Source organism: Equus asinus, chromosome 25 (genome assembly GCF_041296235.1).
Source record: "Equus asinus isolate D_3611 breed Donkey chromosome 25, EquAss-T2T_v2, whole genome shotgun sequence".
NCBI lineage: Eukaryota > Metazoa > Chordata > Mammalia > Perissodactyla > Equidae > Equus > Equus asinus.
The window spans coordinates 22,449,682-22,469,875 of record NC_091814.1 but is presented as its reverse complement, the minus strand read 5'-3'; the positions used below and the strand labels follow the sequence as shown (position 1 = coordinate 22,469,875).

Here is a 20,194-nt window from a genome sequence, read left to right as displayed (position 1 = left end):
TGGAGACAGCAGAAATGAAACCTTTGGACCAGAGGTGTAGCTGATTTTAGTGTAGGGGAGATCCTTCCCGCTGGTTGGTGAGGAGCCAAGATGTAGAAAAGGCTTCGCTCTTTGACCGTCTTTCCTAGGTATTCTGCCTGACCTCGCTTTCATAGAGTGTCCACTAACATATTTTCATTATAGTCTTATCACTGTTAGGTCAGTCTGCTACACTGTAAAGTAATGTAAGCTAAAAGCTGCCACTGTGGGAGAATTCACTGGAGGGATGGTGGGAGAAACCACACTACTGCTCCCATCACCCCCACCTCCACCCCCACACACTTCCATCTCAGGCTATGACATAAAGCCAGATGTTTACACCTGGTAGAACTTTCCAACAGTCAGTGTCCCTAAAGATGGAATGGGTTACTACAAGGAGTGGTGAGGTTCCTGGCCCAGGATGTGGTCAGATGGGGCTGGCTGATCCCCTGGAGGGAGGATGAGGCAGGAATGCTGGTGTGAGCAGTGGTTAGACCCATCCTGCAGGGTCTCTCCCGATGTTGAGGCTGTGGTCCCATGAATCAGATGCCTGGTGCACTCAGTCTGAGTTGTAGGAGTTCAGACTTGGGTGAGATCAGTGTGTGGCCTTTGAAGGAGGCTTCCTGAAGGGGAAGGACCACAGCAGGTATAACTGCCTACGCCTAGCAGGGAAGGTGTGACGACCCTGTATCCCTAAGGTGGACCAAGCTGAGGAAGTAGAAAGCTCTGAGGGGCAGACATGCAAGACATCTTTTAGCCTGAGGTCTCCAAGGGGGTGGGTTTGATGAAGTCCAGGCTGGGTCTGAATCCAGCTCTGCCGTGTCCTACATAGGAAGTCTGGGGCAAGTTACTTCACCCCCTTGAGCCTCCCTTTTCTCATTAGTCAAACGGAGCTTTACCTATTTCACAGGGTTTGGGTGCAGGTTACGTAAGAGTTATAAAGTATGCAGTCTAGGGTCTGGCACTCTGCAGGGGTTCAGTAAATGATCATTTACTCCACTCCTCCTCTTTCAATCTCCCGTGTCAGGATGTCTCTCATTTCTCCCCTTTCTCCCCTCTGGGCCTGTTTCTCTGGATCGTTTGTGCTGGGAACTGCAGCAGGAGCTGACTTGGCAACTTCAAACTCGGAGCGCAGCCTTCCCCTGCTGCACACTGTGGGAGGCGCCTGGGCAAGATTTGGGAGCTCGCCAGTGCAGACAGGTATTTCCAGTCTGGCCAGAGAGGAAATGGGTGGAGGTGGGGATGGGGATGGGGGAGGAGATCAGAAGAGCCCAGTAGCTGGGTGGATCCCCTGGGAGGAGGGCGGGGAGTCCCGCTCCCCGCCGGGCGCTCCTGCCCCAAGGCTCAGATTTCAACCCTAGCTGCCGCATCTGCGGTTCTCTCTGTCCGTTAGGGGAGGAGAGAGGGTCGAAGCGAGTTTACGAAGGAAGAGCCAGCTAAGGGCCAGCTCCTGCGACCCCTGGAGCACCGGCCCTGACCCGCGAGCCCCGCACTCTTGCGGGGTGAAGTGGCCGACCCGCCTTTCCACGCTTGGTTGTACAGAGCTCCACCAGGGGGCGAACGAGCCCACGTGCCACCGACTCTTGCTCCCCCCGAAACTACAACTCCCAGGCGGCTCGAGGGTCGCGCCCGCCGCTCCTCGCCTTCTGTTTGCTCCAATTGGCCGCCGCGGGAGGGGGGGGGATTGGCGGTCTCCAGGGCGACGGGAGGCGCTCGGGGCATCCGAGGCGGGGAGGCGGGTCCGCCCCCTATTGTGTAGCTGGAAGAGCGGAGCCGAGCTGAGCGGAGCAGGTGAGGGCGGGGGCGTTCTGGGGGGAATGGAATGGGGGTTCTGGCGGGGAGATGGAGAACAGTGAGGGAGTTATGGGGGACAAGAGAAAGCGAGGGACTTGTGAAGAGGAGTGCAATTCTTTGGGGGAGCAGAACTAGGGGAGTTCTGGGGAGTGAAGTGGAATTCTTGGTGGGTGGGTCGGGGTTCCTGGAGAACTGGAGTTCTGGAGGTACTGTATGTGTGTGTGTGTGGGTTTGTGTGTGTGTGTGTATATATGTGTTGGGGGCTTCTTGGTGGGTTCCAAAAGCAAGGAGGAGTTCCAGGGGTCCAAAGACGACGAGGGAGAGGGAATTGGGGGTGGGGTACCAGAAGTGTATTGTGGGCCGAGGCAAGAGAATTCTAGGGAGGGACATTCCAGGGAGAGGATGGGAGAAGTGAGGGGGTGGAGGGGTGGGGATTCTGGAAGAGACAGGAAGGGAATTCCTTGAAGCGCAGAGGACCTTGTGCAATTGGAGATCAGGTGTGAAAAATTGGGATTTGGGGAGGGGGGCTATGAGAAGTAGAGATAAGGAATGGGGGACGTGGGAGAATGAAGGCGTGCTCGGTGGGGAGACTAGAAAGGTGAGGATGTGCTGGGGGCAGAGGAGTTTGAAAGATCTTAGGAAAAGCAGAGGAATTCTGGGGAAACCCGGGTTACTAAGGTTCTCTGAAAACGGAGGCAGGAGGGAACTGGGGGTTCCTACACACCTGGAAAAAGATTTGTCAGCGAAGTATGGGAGAGCTGGCTGGGGGTGGTGGGAAGCTGAGGAATGTTTGCGGGTGAGTTGTCAGGAGTTAGACACACAGGGCCATTAAGTAGAGGCAGGGATCAGGCTGGCAGACATGGGGGATGTTTTATAGCCAGTCCTGAACTGTGAGGCCAGGAGTGGGGTGGAGGCCACAGAACAGAGTCCACTTGGATTTGCCAGTCCCCAGGCAGCACCCCCCCACCCCCCAGCCCACTGTGACTGCTCTGGGAGCCCTGGGGCTGGGGCTGTCAAGTGTTCCTACCCTTCATGCTCCAGGGTTCACTTTGTGCACCCTAGGGACTCGCAGGCTTTCTTTTTTGGCTTCTCAGGGTCCATGCCCCTAGGGCTGGGGAAGGGAGAGCTGGGTAAACCCTGGTGCTCTGAGGATATTGGAGGAGTGTGAGTGGAGGAATTGGGGTAAGGCCCTTGGGTCGTGGTGTCTGACGGAGGGAGGGCTGCCTGGCAGCATGATAAAGAGCATGTGGTGCCAGCCGCCAGTGCTGGGACCTGCCCAGACCTGGAGGATGCTGCCTGGGCCCCCTGTACCAGCAGATGGAGGAGGCAGCTCCTCCTGTCCCAAGTGACTGACTGACTCACTCACTCACTGCTCAAGAACATTGGGAGGCTGAGTGGAGAAAGAGGTCTGGGGTCCCCAGCTGCCAGAGTCCACAGAGGCTAGGGAAATGGGGCCTGAGATTGTGTGGGAGTGTCCTGGGGGCCACTTTCTGGGGGTTCTTATCTAGGCTTTGCCCCTGACTGGCTCTGTGCCCCTGAGCAAGGCTCTCTGAGATCCTCAAGGTCCTTACATGTCACAGTCAGGGTGGGGGTGATAATACTGGTTCTACCTCCTATCTGCTCCCTTGTCATTAGCATTAGGACTAAGGAAAGAGAAGGGAGAGAGGCTGGACTGTGGGATTCTTCATCTCCCATACTTCCCTAACAAATCTTTTTCCAGGTGTACAGGAACCCCCGGTTCTTTCCTGCCTCTGTTTTCTGAGAACCTTAGTAACTCGAGTATCCCCAGAATTCCTCTGCTTTTCCTAAGATCTTTCCAACTCCTCTGCCCCCCACCATGTCCTCACCTATTGGGTCTACCCACCCAGCACTCCCTCATTCTCCCAGTACTCCTATCCCAGCCCTTATTCCCTGGGGCATCAAGATCTCTGGTGTCTTGGCGCCCCCTCCCCCTCCCCCTCCGGCTCTCCTCTCTCCTTTCTCTTCCTTTGCTGTCCTCTCAGCCTCTCTCTAACTGTGGGGTTTCTTCTGGTTCCCACTATTAGCCAACTCTGCGTGTTGCCTTGCATTTTGCATTTAGATCTGGTGATGCTCCAGGGAGCAGCTTCATCAGGTGTTACGAGAGCCAAGCCCTAACTGTCCAGAAGAGTGAGAGCTGACACCTGTTACCTGATCAGAAGGGTTGGCAGGGCTTGCTGGGCTGTGGACATCCTTGGGCCCCTCCATCTGGGCCCCTGTGGATAGGAGGGGCCGGGTGATCAGGCAGCTGGGCTATGGTTTGGTGCCTCAGTCTGGCCATCCTCAGCCTGATCATCAGCCAGGGGGCTGACGGTGAGCGGCACTCCCTGGCTTCAAGGACTCCTTGGGGTGGGTGGCATTGCCCAGGGGGTTCTCTGTGCGCATGTGAGGGGAGGGGAGGAAGAGGGCTGGTTCTGGAGAGGTTGAGGATTTCCTCAGTCACTTCACAAAGTCTTAGGGAGCCCACAGAGATACTGATGAACCTCCCCTCCCAGCCCTGACCCGGGCCCCTGCTGTCCCTCATGCCACCCACCATGCAGGTCGAGGAAAGCCTGAGGTGGTATCGGTGGTGGGCCGGGCTGGGGAGAGTGCAGTGCTGGGCTGTGACCTGCTGCCCTCGACTGGCCGGCCCCCACTGCACGTCATCGAGTGGCTGCGTTTTGGGTTCCTGCTTCCCATCTTCATCAAGTTCGGCCTCTACTCTCCCCGAATCGACCCTGATTACGTGGGTAAGACTTATTCTCAGGTGGGAGGTTGGGAGGTGTCACCAACAAAGGTGGGTGTGGTGGGGGGGAGCCAGACCACTTCTTAATGCTCAGTCCCTCCGCTGCCTTAACTCTGCTAACAAGCATGGCTCTGCTCCCAAGCGCTGTTAATTCATTGAAGGATTCATTCATTTACACACACACACACACACACCCCTTATAGCTGTGCTGTTTAGAACTCCACGTGGTCTGTTCCAAAGGAGATCCTGCAGCCCTATTCCAAGTATCCATCCTAATTCTCTACTTGCTCTTTCTAGATCTCCTCGTGAAGCCTCCCAGACTCCATCCTGATCTCCCTTAGTCTCCCTCTTTGGTCCTCTCCTCGTCCCTGGCTCTGCTGTCTGCTCACTCCCCTGCCCTCCCCTTCCCCCACTGTCTTAAATGCTGGTTCCGGGTTCTAGGCTTCTAGGGAGTGGGCTGAGAGTGGCTGTGTCTATGACCTGTTTGTTTCTCCAGTGGGCGCTCAGCCAGATTGAGTAGAGAAGAGCGTGTGCACAGAGAGGTGGGCTGGGGAGGGCCAGGTTCCCTAAAGATCAGTGAGTGGATGGGGCTGGGCTGGGTTGCTGCTTTAGGGGCTCCTGTGCAGACTGAAAATAGTAGAAAGCCTCCTTGGGGGCCTTCTCCTGGGCCCCAGATGGCTCCCTGGAAAGGCTTGGCTTTCTCCTAATCCCAGATGGAGCCTTAATCTGAGCGGTTTAGTGCCCGTCTCAGAGGGCTGTGTGTGGGAGGGCCTAAGGATGGGTCTGAGGCTGCTGGGCAAGAGAGTCTTGTAACCTCTTCAGAGGGGAAACGCAGGAAAGGCCACCAGTTGATGGTGGAGGGGGACCCCCACCTTTCCCCTCTTTAGTTTGAATCCCGGGAGAAGCCCTAGGATTGGCTGAGCTCCCACCGTGGGCCGGGCTGAGCAGAGTGGGGAGGAGGCTCAGGCAGGTGCTCCGGAAGGGGAGAGTTTATTTTCAAACTAGGGGCAGTTGTTGGCAAACAGCCTGGTGGGAGCGTATGTGTCTACACAAGCCCCATGAGAACTGATGAAAGTGGGCCCCAGTTGGGACAAGAGGAGAAAAAAACAGCTGTGCCTACCCTGGGCCAGGGAGGGGTTTGGGCAGACTCAGAACACTGCCTGACTGAGGGCACGGCAGGGGGAGGTGGAGGAGCGGAGAGAGACGTGCTTTTCCTGGGACTCCACCAGCGAGAGTGCAGCTCTTCCCCTTCCCTCTGCCCTCTGTCCTGTCTTGCGGTCCCTCAGGCGGATGAGCCACTGGATGCCTAGCAGCTTTGCTACCTTTCTTTCTGTCTCTGTATTGCTCCATTGAGCTGCAAGGGCTGGGAGCTGTAACCTCGGGGGCTTTCTTCCTACCTCTGCCCTTTGTGTCCACTCCTGCCCCCAGTCTGGAGACCAAGTCTGGAGCTCCTGGGCAGGCCAGAGCTCATCTGGGGAGTCAGGGCCCTGGGGGGAGGCCCCTGTGCTCATTAACCCTTTTACTGCCTCCAGTGTGGAAGGGGCCTCTCAGCCTTTGTGTAGGGGACTCTGAACTGCCGTTGCTAGGCAACGGGAGGTGGAGGTTGCTAAGGACAATGCTGTCCTGTCATAAACCCTCTGGGCAAGTGAAGGGGAGATGGCCTGGGACTCTGTGTGAGGCTGGTGGCCTAGAATGTGGGAGGGACCACGAGGGAAACTTTTTGGAGCTTTAGGGACTACACTGAGGGGAAAGCTTCCAATCTTTGAAGACTCGAGAATCCATCCAGCAGAGGAGACTGGATTTATTAATGAGTATAAAAGTAGTAAAAAGCAGTAAAAAACAAGCTGGGACTGAATCCTAGATTAAGTTAGCCACTGTACGTCGAGTAGCCAGCACAGAGCCTGCACAGAGTGCCCATGTGGTGTGAAACCGTGACCAGGCGTGCAGAGGCAATAGAGGCTTGGCTTATTGTACACCAACTTTCCTGGGGTGGATCTTAGACCCTAGAGCATATGGTCTATGGTATGATAGAGATGATAGATCTCTTCTAATCTATGGGACTGGCTTTTGGTCTTTTCCTTTTGTGCTATATTTCTAGGGAGTTTGAAGATACCCCATTCAGTAGAAGGGATATGAGTTCTCTCTGTCTTGAGTTGTTCGATAAACATCAGTAATCTCATTCCATTTAGAATGCCCCACTCCTTCTAGTCATTTCCCCTTACTACCTTTTATCCTTCAAAATGGTCCGTGTAGTCACAGCTTCCTGGAGGCCTTCCATACTCCTCTTGCTTCTTGTGTCCTGGAATATTTGGGTACTGTTAGCACCACTTTTGAACTGTGTGTGTGTGAACTTGTACGTGAGTGTGGGTTCCCTGACTTCCGAGAGCTTGAGAGAGCAGAGTCTGCGTTCTCCTGCTTCCTTTCCACACCCTCCAGAGTCTGAAGTCCATCAGGTTCTGGCCCTGTGAGTGGAGAGTGGGCCTCTAGGGGGTGGGCCCCGGACTCAGGAAGACCCAGCAGTGCCTGCCCCAGCCATCTCCCTGTTCTTCTGTAACACTACAGGCCTAGCAGTCCATACCTCACAGAAAATGTGGGATGTACAATACATCATGGGATATTCTGATCAACAAATGTTTAAAACTGTTACCCACTGGCCACCAACCTCCTCCAACTGAGAATACACTGAATATGCTCAGTGCTGAGTGCCCTGAACGTCACTTGATCCTCATGCCAGTGTGCAATGGAAAATACACTGCATCTGGAGAAAGAAGGCCTGGCTTTGTCACTTACTAGGCATGTGATTTTGGAACGAAGCTTAATGTGAGTTTCTTCCTCTTTAATGGAATTCTTGGGAGCATTAAATATGGTGGCAATGCCTAATATAGCAACGCATAATGACATTTTGGTCAATGATGGACTGAATATACAATGGTGGTCCCACAAGATCAGTACCACATAGCCTAGGTGTGTAGTAGGCTGTACCATCCAGGTTCATGTAAATACGCTTTATGATGTTCGCACAATGACAAAAATCACCTAACAACGCATTTCTCAGAATGTATCCCCGTCATTAAGCGACACATGATGTATTCCATGGCCTATAGTCAGTGCTCAATCTCCCTTCTCTCTTCTTTCTGCATTGTAGAGCTTGAAGATCACCGTGATGAAAAGTTACTACCATGTGGGACTTAGAAGAGGTTGCATTCTGGGGTCAGCAGGGTTCCACGGCCAGGCACATTAGGGTTACTGAGGAATCCCATGAGTGGGTGGAAGGGTGTGATTAAGTTAAATATTTACCTGCAAGTCCTAGGCTTATCTCCTAGGTGGGGATTTAAACACCTAGCCCTTTAAGCAGGTCCACCCTTCCTAAGAATCCACACTCCTGGACCCCTTTTTTAGAGGAAAAAAATCCCTTGCCTCAGATCACATAGCCAGCCTCAAGTTGATCATTCTCCTCTTCCCTGACAGCATTAGGGGCATTGTGGCTTAGATGACATTTCAGAAAGATTGCCCTACAGTTAGAAGGGAAGCAGATCAGAGGGGGTGAGCGCAAAACAACTTCAGAATTTCTAATATTAGGAAGGGCTAGTTAGGGGCACAATCTGGTTGGTGAGGTGGGCACAATGCTAAGGGACTTGTCTTAGAGCTGTAATTGTTTTGCATAACCCACAAGATTTAGAAACTGTCATTTGTCCATAAGAAAGGTCAAGGTGGGATAAGCAGTTGAGGAATGCAGGGGGGGGAGGCTGTTGGAGTAACCCAGGTGAGAGATACCATAGGACTAAACTAAGGTGGAGATGCTAGAGAAGGAACAGATATTTAGGAGGAAGAATTTGAAAGATTTACTGAACAAGGCAACATGGAGGTAATGGCGAGAGGAATCTAGGCGATACCAGGCTTCTGGCTGGGTGACTTGGTGCGTGGGTGCTACTCACTGATACAGGGGGAGAGAAGGGAGATGATGTGTTACCAGGTAAGGGACGGGGTCAGGACCGAATGCGGGCTTCTGATTTCAAATGCTGAGCTCATTCCTCTGTTTACCAATCTTTATTTGAGCACCCACTGATGCCAGCCACCATGCTGGCTGCCTTCCCTACGTTCTCTCTCCCCTTCATCTCACCTAGATTTTTCCTTTCTCTCATTCTACAGATGAGGAAACTGAAGTTGAGAGAGAGGTTAAAAAACTTGCTCAAAGGAGTCCAGAGCAGAGCTAGATTCTAGGTCTCTCTGGCTCCCAAGTGTATGCCTTTCTCATTGGCTGCACTACCAGGGACCCCTGAAGCTGTCTGGGCTGTAGGGCTCCATCAGGGGAGGTTGCTGAGGGATGTGGGGGGATGTGTGGTGTGGATGCTGACTGAGGGTGGGAGTGTGGGGTCTGCCTCTGCTGGGCTGTGTGGCTTTGTGGAGCTCTATGTGGTCAGTCAACTGGGGCCTGGGTGCCGTGGGGCGTGAAGGGATGGGGTGCGGAGGCTGCTGACCTTGCTGCCTGGCTGGGCTGGACTCTGGCCACCCTAAGGCGCTTAGGCTGCTGATAATAGCCCTGAGGGATTAGGGGCTTTGGTAGGCGAGGTCTGGCTCCCTGCTCAGGCCCCACACTCTGCTGAGGTTTCTGGGGGAGAGTCCTCTGGCAGGAGGAGTACCCCCAGGAGCCCATACCTTGCCCCTACTAAAAGAGCCAAGGGGTGGCAGATCCTGTAAGAATCTGAAGGAGACTAAGTGTGGCTCTTCAACTCCCTTCCCCCAGCAGTCCCAGAAGCCAGGTGTAGTTCCGTGGAGCATCTTGTCCACCTGCTGCCTGCTGCTCTGGGTTTCTCTTTGTCTAAACCGGGTCCCAGCTGTTGAAAGGCAGGAGCAATCAGAGGGGCTGAACGGAGAGATCTGCCCTCAATGACCCCAACCCTATCTCTGCCTCTTCAGACCCCACTCTATCAGAGTAACTGGGAGGAATGGAGCCTGTTCTTAACCTCTGAGAATGACCAGTGTGAACAGGGGTTTGGGGCTCCCATGGGGTCCCTTCAGCACCCTTAATTCAGGGCTCCCCTTCTAGGGCGAGTTCGCCTGCAGAAGGGGGCATCTCTCCAGATCGAAGGGCTCCGGGCCGAAGACCAGGGCTGGTACGAGTGCCGTGTGCTCTTCCTGGACCAGCACAGCCCCGAAGACGATTCAGCCAACGGCTCCTGGGTGCACCTCACGGTCAATTGTATGAAGCTGGGAGCAGGTGGTGGATAAGGGAGGGGAGCAGAAAGATGGGGACCTCTGGCTGGTAGGGGAAGGGGAGGGGGGCAGTTCAGATGCCCACCCCAGCTGACACCCCGTGTGGCCACGTGAGCTGGCTCATTGTTTGCATCTTACCCCTCCCACCCCCACTCTTGCCCTCTCGGTTCTTCAGATCTCAATCCAATTGGCCTTCTAGGCTCTGTGTTAGGAACTCCCCCTTCCCCTCTCTCTTCCTTGCTCCCGCCTCCCTGGCCAGGAGAGGGTAATGGGTAGGGAGGGGGAGGGAGTTCTTGGACCCTAAGTGAAACAGAGCACACATATACATAGCATTTTGTTTTTCCAAACACCTTTTAACCAAGTACCTCATGAATTCTCTTTCCACGCTAACATGGAAGGAGTTCATGATTATTCCCATTTCATAGATGAGGAGACTGGGGCACAGGGAGACTGGGTCATGCAACTGGTTAAAGGCAGAGCGGAATCTAGAACCCAGGGCTCCTGACCCCCAGAATAGGCTCTTCCAGAGGGCACCTGGCTCTCTCCTGGCTCTGAACACACAGCCTATGCTCAGCCCCAGTTGCCAACTCTGAGGCCAGTCTGGGGATGGGCTGGTGCAATCCCACTTGGCCCTGGGGTGCAGCAGACATGTTGGCCCTGGGCTGGGGATTCCTCTGAAGGTGGGCAGGCTGGTGGGTTGAGGGCTGCAGCCCTGATCTGTCTCTCTGGTCCTCGGACGCTGCTCCTTGGGCTGATAGCCCTTCTGGCAGCCTCTGAAGCCTCTCTCCTCACAGCGCCCCCTCAGTTCCTGGAGACGCCTCCCCAGGTGCTGGAAGTGCGGGAACTGGAGCCCATCACCCTGCGCTGTGTGGCCCGCGGCAGCCCCCAGCCTCGCGTAACTTGGAAGCTCCGAGGACAGGACCTTGGCCAGGGCAAGGGTCCGGTGCAGGTGAGTCCTGGCTTGGGCAGGGTGGACCAGATAGAATGTGAGGGGCAGGTGGAGGCCTGGGAGCAAGACTGGAAGACAGAGAGGTAAAGGCCAGGCTGGGAGACCAGCCAGAAGTGGGACTTTGCGTTGGCTTCCTGAGCCTGGGGTACTGCCTCCCTCTGCTGGCCAGCCTTGGAAGTGCAGGGTCCGAGGTCAGCCGGAGGGAAGGGGACACAAGTGGGACCTTCCTCACCGACTTTTACCCTAGGTGCGGAACGGGACGCTGTGGATCCGGCGGGTGGAGCGAGGGAGCTCTGGGGTCTACATCTGCCAAGCCTCCAGCACTGAGGGCAGTGCCACCCACGCCACCCAACTGCTGGTGCTAGGTACTCTCTGAGGGGGAGGGCTGGGAACTGGGATGCCTGTGTGAGAGGACAGTGACCTGTGGCTGGGGCATACACAGCAGGAGTGAGGAGACATGTGCCTGAGGGCAGGGGCCCATGGAGAGTGAGGGGGCTCCCAACACAGTTTGTTCCTCTAAAACCAGCATCTTAATTTTCAAAGGATCGTAAACGGACAAATAGATATTTAGTGCCCAGCAGTGTGGTATAGTGGAAGGAGCATGGGTGCTGGTGTGAGACCATGAGCCATGTAGCCCCCCTGAGCCCCAGTGTCCTCATCTATATAAAGAGGTTTATATCTGCCTCTCAAGACTGTTACAAGAATTTAACTAGGTTCAGCTGAGCCCAGTGATCTATGCTTAGTAATTCCTGGTGAAGACCTTCCCTTTAGAAGGAAAGCTGAGAAACAGAACACCTGGGCTCTGTCTCATGGAGCCTGTTTTCTATGTGGGAAGATAAGATGGATTAGCCAAGTGTTGCTCTCCTTGGTCCAGTGGGAAAGGCAGTGCTGGGTCCCTGGTGTTGGGAAGGCCTGAATATGAATCCTGCCTTCCCTGCTGACCCCGGGCAGGTCACCTCACAATCTCTCTGCCTCTGAGCCTTTGTTTCTTCATCTATGAAGTGGAGACAGTAATTCCTACCACCAAATGAGATGATGCAGTAAAGTGTGTAGCAGAGTGCCTGGTGTGCCCATAAGTGTTCTGTACGCTGGACACGTATCATTACCTCTTATTACTGACTCCTTGTGCAGTGGAGCCCAGAGAGGGCAGAAAGCGGTGGAGTTGGGAAAGTTAGAGATGGTTTTGCAGGAGCTATGTGGCTTGGCCAGGGTCTCAGGGAAGACCATTCTATACTGGGGGTTCAGAGAGCAAAGGCATGGAGATGGGCGTGAGCCTGGCCTGGGTCACAGCGAGCTGCCTCTACTGACCTGGAAAAAAAAGAAGTTTGAGCTAAGGGGGTGGAGACAGGAACTGTTGCAGATTCTTGAGCAAAGTGTTCTGTGACCAAAGGGGACGTTTCTGCATGGATGGCCATCAGAGTGGCAGAGGTAGGGGAGCCTGGAGTCAGGGATTGGGGTAAGATATTGGTACCTTGATTAGGGTAGGGGACATAGAGGTGATTTAAGATGTGACAGAGGAGGGACATAAAAGGTATATGAGGAGAGAGTTAAATGTGATTCTGCCTCTCCAACACACACGCATGTGCACATGCACACACAGTTTCTAGGCAGGGCAAACTGGGTGAATGGGGTTGTCCCTGGTGGGAAGGGGAGCTGGTCTTGGGGAGAGGAGAAACTTTGTTATGTACAAGGGCCTGCTTCACTTCCCCAAAGCCCTGTAATACCCAGCCTGTATTCCAGAGGGCAGGACTGGGAGGAAGTGCAGAAATGACCTTAGGGTTCTGGGAAGACTGTGGGCTGAAACCTCCTCCCTCCCCTTCTGCTTCCCCACAGGACCCCCAGTCATCGTGGTGCCACCCAAGAACAGCACGGTCAATGCCTCCCAGGATGTTTCCTTGGCCTGCCGGGCTGAGGCGTACCCTGCTAACCTCACCTATAGCTGGTTCCAGGACAGCATCAACGTCTTCCACATTAGGTGGGGCTCTGGGGGTGGGGGTGGGGAACTGGTGGGCAGTCTTTGAGGAGCCCCTTGGCTGAGCAAGGCCTGGACCCCTCCTCACACATGCCATATTGCAGCCGCCTGCAGTCCCGAGTGCGAATCCTGGTGGATGGGAGCCTGCGGCTGCAAGCTGCCCAGCCTGAGGATGCTGGCCGCTACACCTGCGTGCCCAGCAATGGCCTCCCGCGCCCGCCCTCAGCCTCTGCCTACCTCACTGTGCTCTGTAAGCCTGACCTCATCTCCCTCTTCTGCCTGCTCCCCTCCTCTGGGCCAGGCCAACTCCTCCTCCACAACTTGCCCCTGCTTCCCCCCTAGACCCAGCCCAGGTGACAGCGATGCCTCCTGAGACGCCCCTGCCCGTAGGCATGCGGGGGATCATCCGGTGCCCAGTTCGTGCCAACCCCCCACTGCTCTTTGTCAGCTGGACCAAGGATGGGCAGGCCCTGCATCTGGACAAGGTACAGATGTGAGGCAGGGAGGAGGAAGGTCTTAGCTTGGTGTTATTCTAGTTAGGACAGCTGGGGTGGAATTAGCTCAGTTTAATTCAATTCAGCGACTAGGAAACACACACTTCTTCCCAGGTGCTGTGTGGGGTGTTTTGGGGAGCAGGAGCAAAGAGACATCCATTGTTAAGGAGGGCACAGTGTAGTGGGGGTAGGACAGCGACAGACACTTTGCTGGAAGGCCAGGGATGGAGTCAGCACCTTTCTTTTAGGGCTGGTTGAGGATAGATCAGCAACCACTTCTAGACTTTGGTGATGGGCCTTGAAGGGCAGACAGACACTCCATACAGAAACCAGGGCCCCGAGGCAGGAAACTATATAGTGTTTATGGCATAATGAATCGTCCAGTTTGTTGGGAGCCGCAGTGCCTGTGGGCTCGTGAATAGTGTGGAGAAAGCTGGAAAGACAGGTTGGGGCCAAAAGGAAGAACTATGGATGCCAAGTTAACATTACTTCATTTCAAGGCGATTGAGATCTTTTGTTTATCTGCAAAGACTGCAAATTCCTTGTGGGCTACTACTGTTTCCTTTCATCCTAGTGTCTTAGAGGCTTCTGCAATAGTAATACTCAATAAATTTTTGTTAGAAAGTAAGAAAAAAAGTATAAAGGCAGTTGGAGGCAGTGAAGTTGTTCGAGCAATGGTGTGATAGCATCAGAGCCTTGAGCGGAAGTTCAGTTTGTCAGATGGAATGGATGGGAGAGGGTGGACATAGGGAGGAGGTCAGAGGCTGCTGAAATGGTCCAGGTGAGAGGTTATGGAGTCCGAGTTAGAGAGGAGGACGTGAAGATGGCTGGCCTTACGCCTAGACAAAAGGCCTTCCCAGGTGATAGACCTGGTGAGTATTTAAATGGGGGAGTGAGGCAGAGTGAGGAGTCAAATGTTAGTGAGGACACTGTATTCTCTGTGAGTGGCGCCCCCTGGAGTTGTGCAGTCCTAGCCTTCAAACCCATTGGTAGTGGCCCCTCTGCAGGAAAGAGAAATGAAGGACTGGAATTCAGAGAGAGGTCAGACCTGGAGGAAGAGTCGTGGAGTCCTCTGCATAGATGTGGGTTTCTCAGACGGTCTCCCTCCTTTGAGTCACCTCTCTCCATCTCTGTCTTGCCTCTGCTGAGTTTCTTTCTCTCGTTGTCATCTCCTTTTCCCTCCAGTTCCCCGGCTGGTCCCAGGGCCCAGAAGGCTCACTGATCATTGCCCTGGGGAATGAGGATGCCCTGGGAGAATACTCCTGCACCCCCTACAACAGTTTTGGTACTGCAGGGCCCTCCCCAGTGACCCGTGTGCTACTCAAGGTGAGGCTCAGGGTGGCCCTGGTGCTGACACCAGGCTGAAGGAGGGGGTAGAGCCGTCACATGTGGGGAGGGGTTTCCAAGTCTGTATTTCCCATGGTGGCCACAGCAGCAGCTGTTGGACACCATCCCAGAGGTTTTTGCAGAGATGGTGCTGGGGAGGTGGGACATCAGTCACACAGCACATCCACAAAGTAAGATACCCCACCCGCCCCAACTCTCACCCACCTTGACCATGCCACTTCCCTCTCCGGAGGGTGAAAGGGTGTTCTGCAGAGGTTTGAACCACTCCAGAGAGGCCTCCCAGCCCACCACTCCTCGTCTATCCCCCTATTTCCTTCCAACCCCCCTGCCGGGGAACAGAGACATAGAGCTAAAGAGACAGTGAGAGATGGAGAACTGAGCTGTGGTGTGACAGGGAGCCCTGTGGGGGGAGTAACAACTGACCCTTTGACAGCAGTGTGAGCGAGGCCCCTCCCAATGCCAGATCTGGCTTGCAGGCTCCCCCAGCTTTTCTAGAACGGCCCAAGGAAGACTATTTCCAAGAAGTAGGGCGGGAGCTCCTCATCCCCTGCTCTGCCCGAGGAGACCCTCCTCCCACCATCTCTTGGGCCAAGGTAAGGCTTCTGACCCCACTCAGCCTGCATTCATGCCCACAACACCTCTGCCTCTCTGCCCCTGGCCATTTTGTGGGAAGGAGGATGTGGGAAGGAGAGGGTTGACGGAGGCAGGGCGGGGAGGAAACAGGAGCTGCCTGGAGAGATGAGTGGCGCCCTTGGTGAGGGGTGGCTGCGTGTGTCCTCAGGCTGACCAGTGGTTCTGTAGGTGGGCCGGGGGCTGCAGGGCCAGGCCCAGCTGGACAGCAACAGTAGCCTCATCCTGCGACCATTGACCAAGGAGGCCCACGGGCGCTGGGTGTGCACTGCCAGCAATGCTGTGGCCCAAGTGGCCACCTCCACGAATGTCTACGTGCTGGGTTAGTGGCTGGAGAGCTGGCTGGGGGCTGGAGGAATCCATGTGGGACAGGAGACAGGGGAATCATTTTGGAGGCCCAGATAGGGTTTGTGGGTGGGGGACCCCTAGGGTGATGGGTCGAGGGCAGAGGCCCTGGGGCTTTCCTTAGCTCTTTACCTTCTCTCAGGTCCCTGACCATCATCCCTCTCTCCATTCCCCCCTACCCAGGCACCAGCCCCCACGTTGTCACCAATGTGTCCGTGGTGCCTTTGCCCAAGGGTGCCAATGTCTCCTGGGAGCCTGGCTTTGATGGTGGCTACCTGCAGAGATTCAGTGTCTGGTATACCCCATTGTAAGTGACCTGTCCCTGCCCCTGGCCCTCTGCCCTCTATCCCAGCCCTGCCCTAACTCTGCTGCCCGATTTCCAGAGAATCTTAGGTGTTCTGAGCCTAGGTCCTGAGACCCTGATGCTTGAGGGGAGGGGAGAGGTCAGCTCTCTGGACTCCAACCTTCCTGGTCTTCCTAGTTCATGAGGTGCCCCCATTTCTTCATGTTCTCCAGGGCCAAACGTCCTGACCGAGCCCACCACGACTGGGTGTCCCTGGCGGTGCCCGTGGGGGCTGCTCACCTCCTAGTGCCTGGGCTGCAGCCCCATACTCAGTACCAGTTCAGTGTCCTAGCTCAGAACAAGCTGGGGAGTGGGCCCTTCAGTGAAATCGTCTTGTCCGCACCTGAAGGTAAAGAGTCCTCTCACCCCAAAGCAACACAAGGATGGGGAAGGGCTGCCAGGGAAAGCAGGGATATGGGAGCACCTGGGTGGGAGGGGGCTGAGGTGCTGGGCAGCTTCGGCTCTGGAGGGGTTTGTGGAAGATGATCCAGGCTTGTACTTAGGGGCTCTGGGAGAATGGTTGGGTGGGGGTGGGGCGGGGTGGTGGAGGAAGGGGCCCTGGAAATCCTATCTCTGTCATGCCTATCTGTCCCATTCAGGGCTTCCTACCACACCAACTGCCCCCAGGCTCCCCCCGACAGAGATGCCGCCTCCCCTGTCCCCTCCCCGGGGTCTGGTGGCAGTGAGGACACCCCGGGGGGTACTCCTGCATTGGGATCCCCCAGAACTGGTCCCTGAGAGTCTGGATGGCTACATCCTGGAAGGACGGCAAAGCTCCCAGGGCTGGGAGGTGCTGGACCGGGCCGTGGCAGGCACGGAAATGCACCTGCTGGTGCCAGGGCTCATCAAGGTATGTGAGGGAGGCGGGCACAGAGAGGGTGCTCTCCAGCTCTCTGTTCCACTCCCCAAACCCAGGCTTCTCAGCCTGATTTGACCATCTTTCCACTTAACCCTAATCCTTATCGCCCAACTGCAATGTCTTCCCGAAAGGGGCTGGGGTGGACGGTGCTGGGCCCTGATCCCCTTCTGGACCCCACCTCTAGGATGTTCTCTATGAGTTCCGCCTTGTGGCCTTCGCCGGTAGCTATGTCAGCGATCCCAGCAACACGGCCAACGTCTCCACTTCCGGTGAGAACCTGGAGGGAGGGCAGAGCGCTGAAGATTGGAGGGCTCGGAGCCCACTAAGCCTTGGACACCGAACCCCCCTTGTGGCCCCTCACCCAGGCCTGGAAGTCTACCCCTCGCGCACACAGCTGCCGGGCCTCCTGCCACAGCCCGTGCTGGCCGGCGTGGTGGGCGGGGTCTGCTTCCTGGGCGTGGCTGTTCTCGTGAGCGTCCTGGCCGCCTGCCTCATGAACCGGCGCAGGGCTGCGCGCCGCCGCCGAAAACGCCTCCTCCGCCAAGGTAGGCCCGGGGGCCCCGCCCACGGCAGGGCCCCGCCCCACCGCAAGCACGTCCTACCTGGAGGAAAAGTCGCTCCTTCCGGTGTGGGCCTGGTGCCTTCCCACAGCTCGCATAGTTCCCACTGGGATGGGGTTGAGTGCCTGGTGTTGGGTGAGGGGTTCTGTGCCTGGGGCCCTCGAGGGCCTTGGTTTTGCTTGTGTCACCTCTAGTTCCCCCTGCCCTTTCAGATCCACCTCTTATCTTTTCTGGAAAGTCAGCTTCACAGTAAGTCCCTCCACCTCCTTGGCTTCCTTCTGCCTTCCCCCTGTGGCGCCAGTATTCTCTGCTTCCTTTTCTGCACCTTGCAGAGAGGTGGGAGGGGCGGAACAGAAGTGAGAGGGAGGTGAGGATGGGAGTGCCGAGGCCCCAGCCTGGGGGCGGGTCCAGTGTCGCTGGTGCCTTCCCTCCACCCCTCCACCATGTGGGTCCTTTTCTCACTTGCTCTCCCTAGCTCTGCTCTGTTGTGCACCAAACCTCTCAAGGCCTGACGCTGGTTCCTGGGAGGGGGACTGGCCCCCTACCACAGACCCTGATCTCCTGTCCTTCCCCAGCTCTGCTCCGGGCTCGGGCAGTCCTGACAGCGTGGTGAAGCTGAAGCTCCAGGGTTCCCCAGTCCCCAGCCTGCGCCAGAGTCTGCTCTGGGGGGAGCCTGCTGGACCCCCCAGCCCCCCTCCGGATCCTCCACCTAGTCGGGGGCCGTTACCCCTGGAGCCCATTTCCCGGGGACCAGATGGGCGCTTTGTGATGGGACCCATTGTGGAGACGCCCCAAGAAAGGTCAGGCCCTGAGCGGGCGGAACCTCGGACCCCAGCCCGGCGGCAGGCCAGGTCCTATGACTACAGCAGCAGCAGCCCCAGTGGGATACCCCAGCCCCTCTGCATTGCAGACATCAGCCCTGTGGGGCCCCCTCCCGCAGCCCTGCCCAGTCCCCTGCCGGGTCCAGGACCCCTGCTCCAGTACCTGAGTCTGCCCTTCTTCCGGGAGATGAATGTGGATGGGGACTGGCCCCCTTTCGAGGAGCCTGATCCTGCTCCGCCCCCAGATTACATGGATACCCGGCCCTGCCCCATCTCATCTCTCCTTCAACCCCTGGACTCCCCCACTGTGTCCCCCAGGGCAGCGCTTCCTGGGGCTGTTGTTGGGGTTGGCGACACCCCAGAGCCTCCATACACAGCACTGGCTGATTGGACACTGAAGGAGCGGCTGCTGCCCAGCCTTCTCCCTGCTGCCCCTCGGGGCAGCCTCACAAGTCAAAGCAGTGGGCGGGGCAGCGCCTCCTTCCTTCGGCCCCCCTCCACGGCCCCCTCTGCAGGAGGCAGCTACCTCAGCCCTGCTCCAGGAGACACCAGCAGCTGGGCCAGTGGCCCTGAGAGGTGGCCCCGAAGGGAGCATGTGGTCACAGTCAGCAAGAGGTGAGGGCCGTCCCTGCACATTCCTGCCCTGGCCCCAGTTCCGCCCTATCGTCTCAGACGTTCTCCCCACCCCTTTCCTAATACCCTCTGCCCTCTCTGCTCCACCCCTGCCCTGGACCAGGAGACTTGGTCTCCTTCAGATGCTTTTCTTGAGGTCCAGACGTCTTCAGGTGAAACCCATGGCCCTGAGTTTGGGAACCCCAGGTTTAGGCTTTTTTGGCCACCTTCTATTCCTCTACCCACAGCACACATTTGTCCCTTTTAACAGGAGGAACACATCTGTGGATGAGAACTATGAATGGGACTCAGAATTCCCTGGAGACATGGAATTGCTAGAGACTCTGCACCTGGGCTTGGCTGGCCCTCGACCGCGACTTGAAGCTGAGCCAGAGCTAGGTGTGTGAGTCTTCCAGAAAGGGGGGCACTCCTGGCCTCGCTGTCCCATGTACCCTGACAGCCTTAGGACCCAGTCTGTTCCTCGTTGGGCCCTGTGCCCCAGGCTCTCTCCTCTGGCTCCCTTGGCTCCTCACCACTGGCAGGCCCTAGAGAGCTTCATGGTGTCTGTGAACCTCAAGACCTCTTCCTCACATTGATCTGCCGTCCTCCTGCAGGTGCAAAGACTCCAGAGGAGGGTTGCCTCCTGAACACTGCCCATGCTCCTGGCCCTGAGGCCCGATGTGCTGCCCTTCGGGAGGAATTCCTGGCCTTCCGCCGCCGCCGAGATGCTGCTAGGGCCCGGCTACCAGCCTATCGACAGCCAGTCCCCCACCCTGAACAGGCCACTCTGCTGTGAACACCCTAATGTGAGGCAGGGTGAAGGCACACAGACCCTGCAGAGGAGCCCCAACAACACCCAACTCCAGCCTGGGACACTGCCACTGCCCCTTTGCACCCAGGCACAGGCCCCGCGGGTGGGCTTCGGATGGGATGTGTGTGCTGAGCCCCTAGAGCCTGGGGACTGGAACAGGGATCTCAGGTCTGCCTCTGTGTGTGTGTGTGTGTGTGTGTGTGTGTGGCATTTGTGGTGTGGGTGAGGTTTTTTACAGGTGAATAAAGAAAGTCTGAAAAATGTTTCTGTGTGTCGTCTGGCTTTGATTCTGAGAGTGAGCTAGGAAAATCTTTGAACCTTTAAAAAGGTGGGGGGGACTCTTCCTGAATGAATGGAGGTGCATTCAATATCCTTTCAAAAAACATTTATTGAGTGCCTACTGAGGTCAGCTACTAAAGATCAGCCATTGAGCTGGATGCTGAGAAAATAGAAAGTGCACTAAGATATGCCTTTGTCCTTGAGGAGTTCTTTCTAGTCACTGAAGCAGGCAAGTAAAGAAATTGTTACAGTATGATGCGACAAGTTCTGTGATAAAGCGCTGTGTTGGTTATTATGGTAGCACAAAGGAAGGAGTCAACAGTGAACACTTACAGTGTGTGCTGGGACAAACGCTACATGTGGGGCAGCTTCAGGAGCCTCCCAGATGGTGGGAACAATGATA

The 20,194-nt window shown here is 56.1% G+C and overlaps 1 protein-coding gene across 1 annotated transcript; it reads left to right on the top strand.

The window, feature by feature from the left end:
• The first annotated feature begins 1,352 nt into the window (after window positions 1-1,352).
• Window positions 1,353-19,775, top strand: IGSF9 (immunoglobulin superfamily member 9). Its single transcript, XM_014848326.3, has 21 exons — window positions 1,353-1,809; window positions 3,893-4,143; window positions 4,371-4,559; window positions 9,603-9,755; window positions 10,564-10,718; window positions 10,966-11,083; window positions 12,552-12,693; window positions 12,795-12,940; window positions 13,033-13,175; window positions 14,370-14,510; window positions 15,008-15,124; window positions 15,333-15,483; window positions 15,690-15,813; window positions 16,023-16,198; window positions 16,449-16,699; window positions 16,893-16,977; window positions 17,074-17,253; window positions 17,481-17,517; window positions 17,844-18,704; window positions 18,973-19,100; window positions 19,316-19,775. The coding sequence occupies exons 2-21, from the start codon at window positions 4,086-4,088 to the stop codon at window positions 19,495-19,497; spliced, it is 3,537 nt and encodes a 1,178-aa protein (XP_014703812.2). The 5' UTR covers window positions 1,353-1,809; window positions 3,893-4,085; the 3' UTR covers window positions 19,498-19,775.
• Window positions 19,776-20,194: the final 419 nt, after the last annotated feature.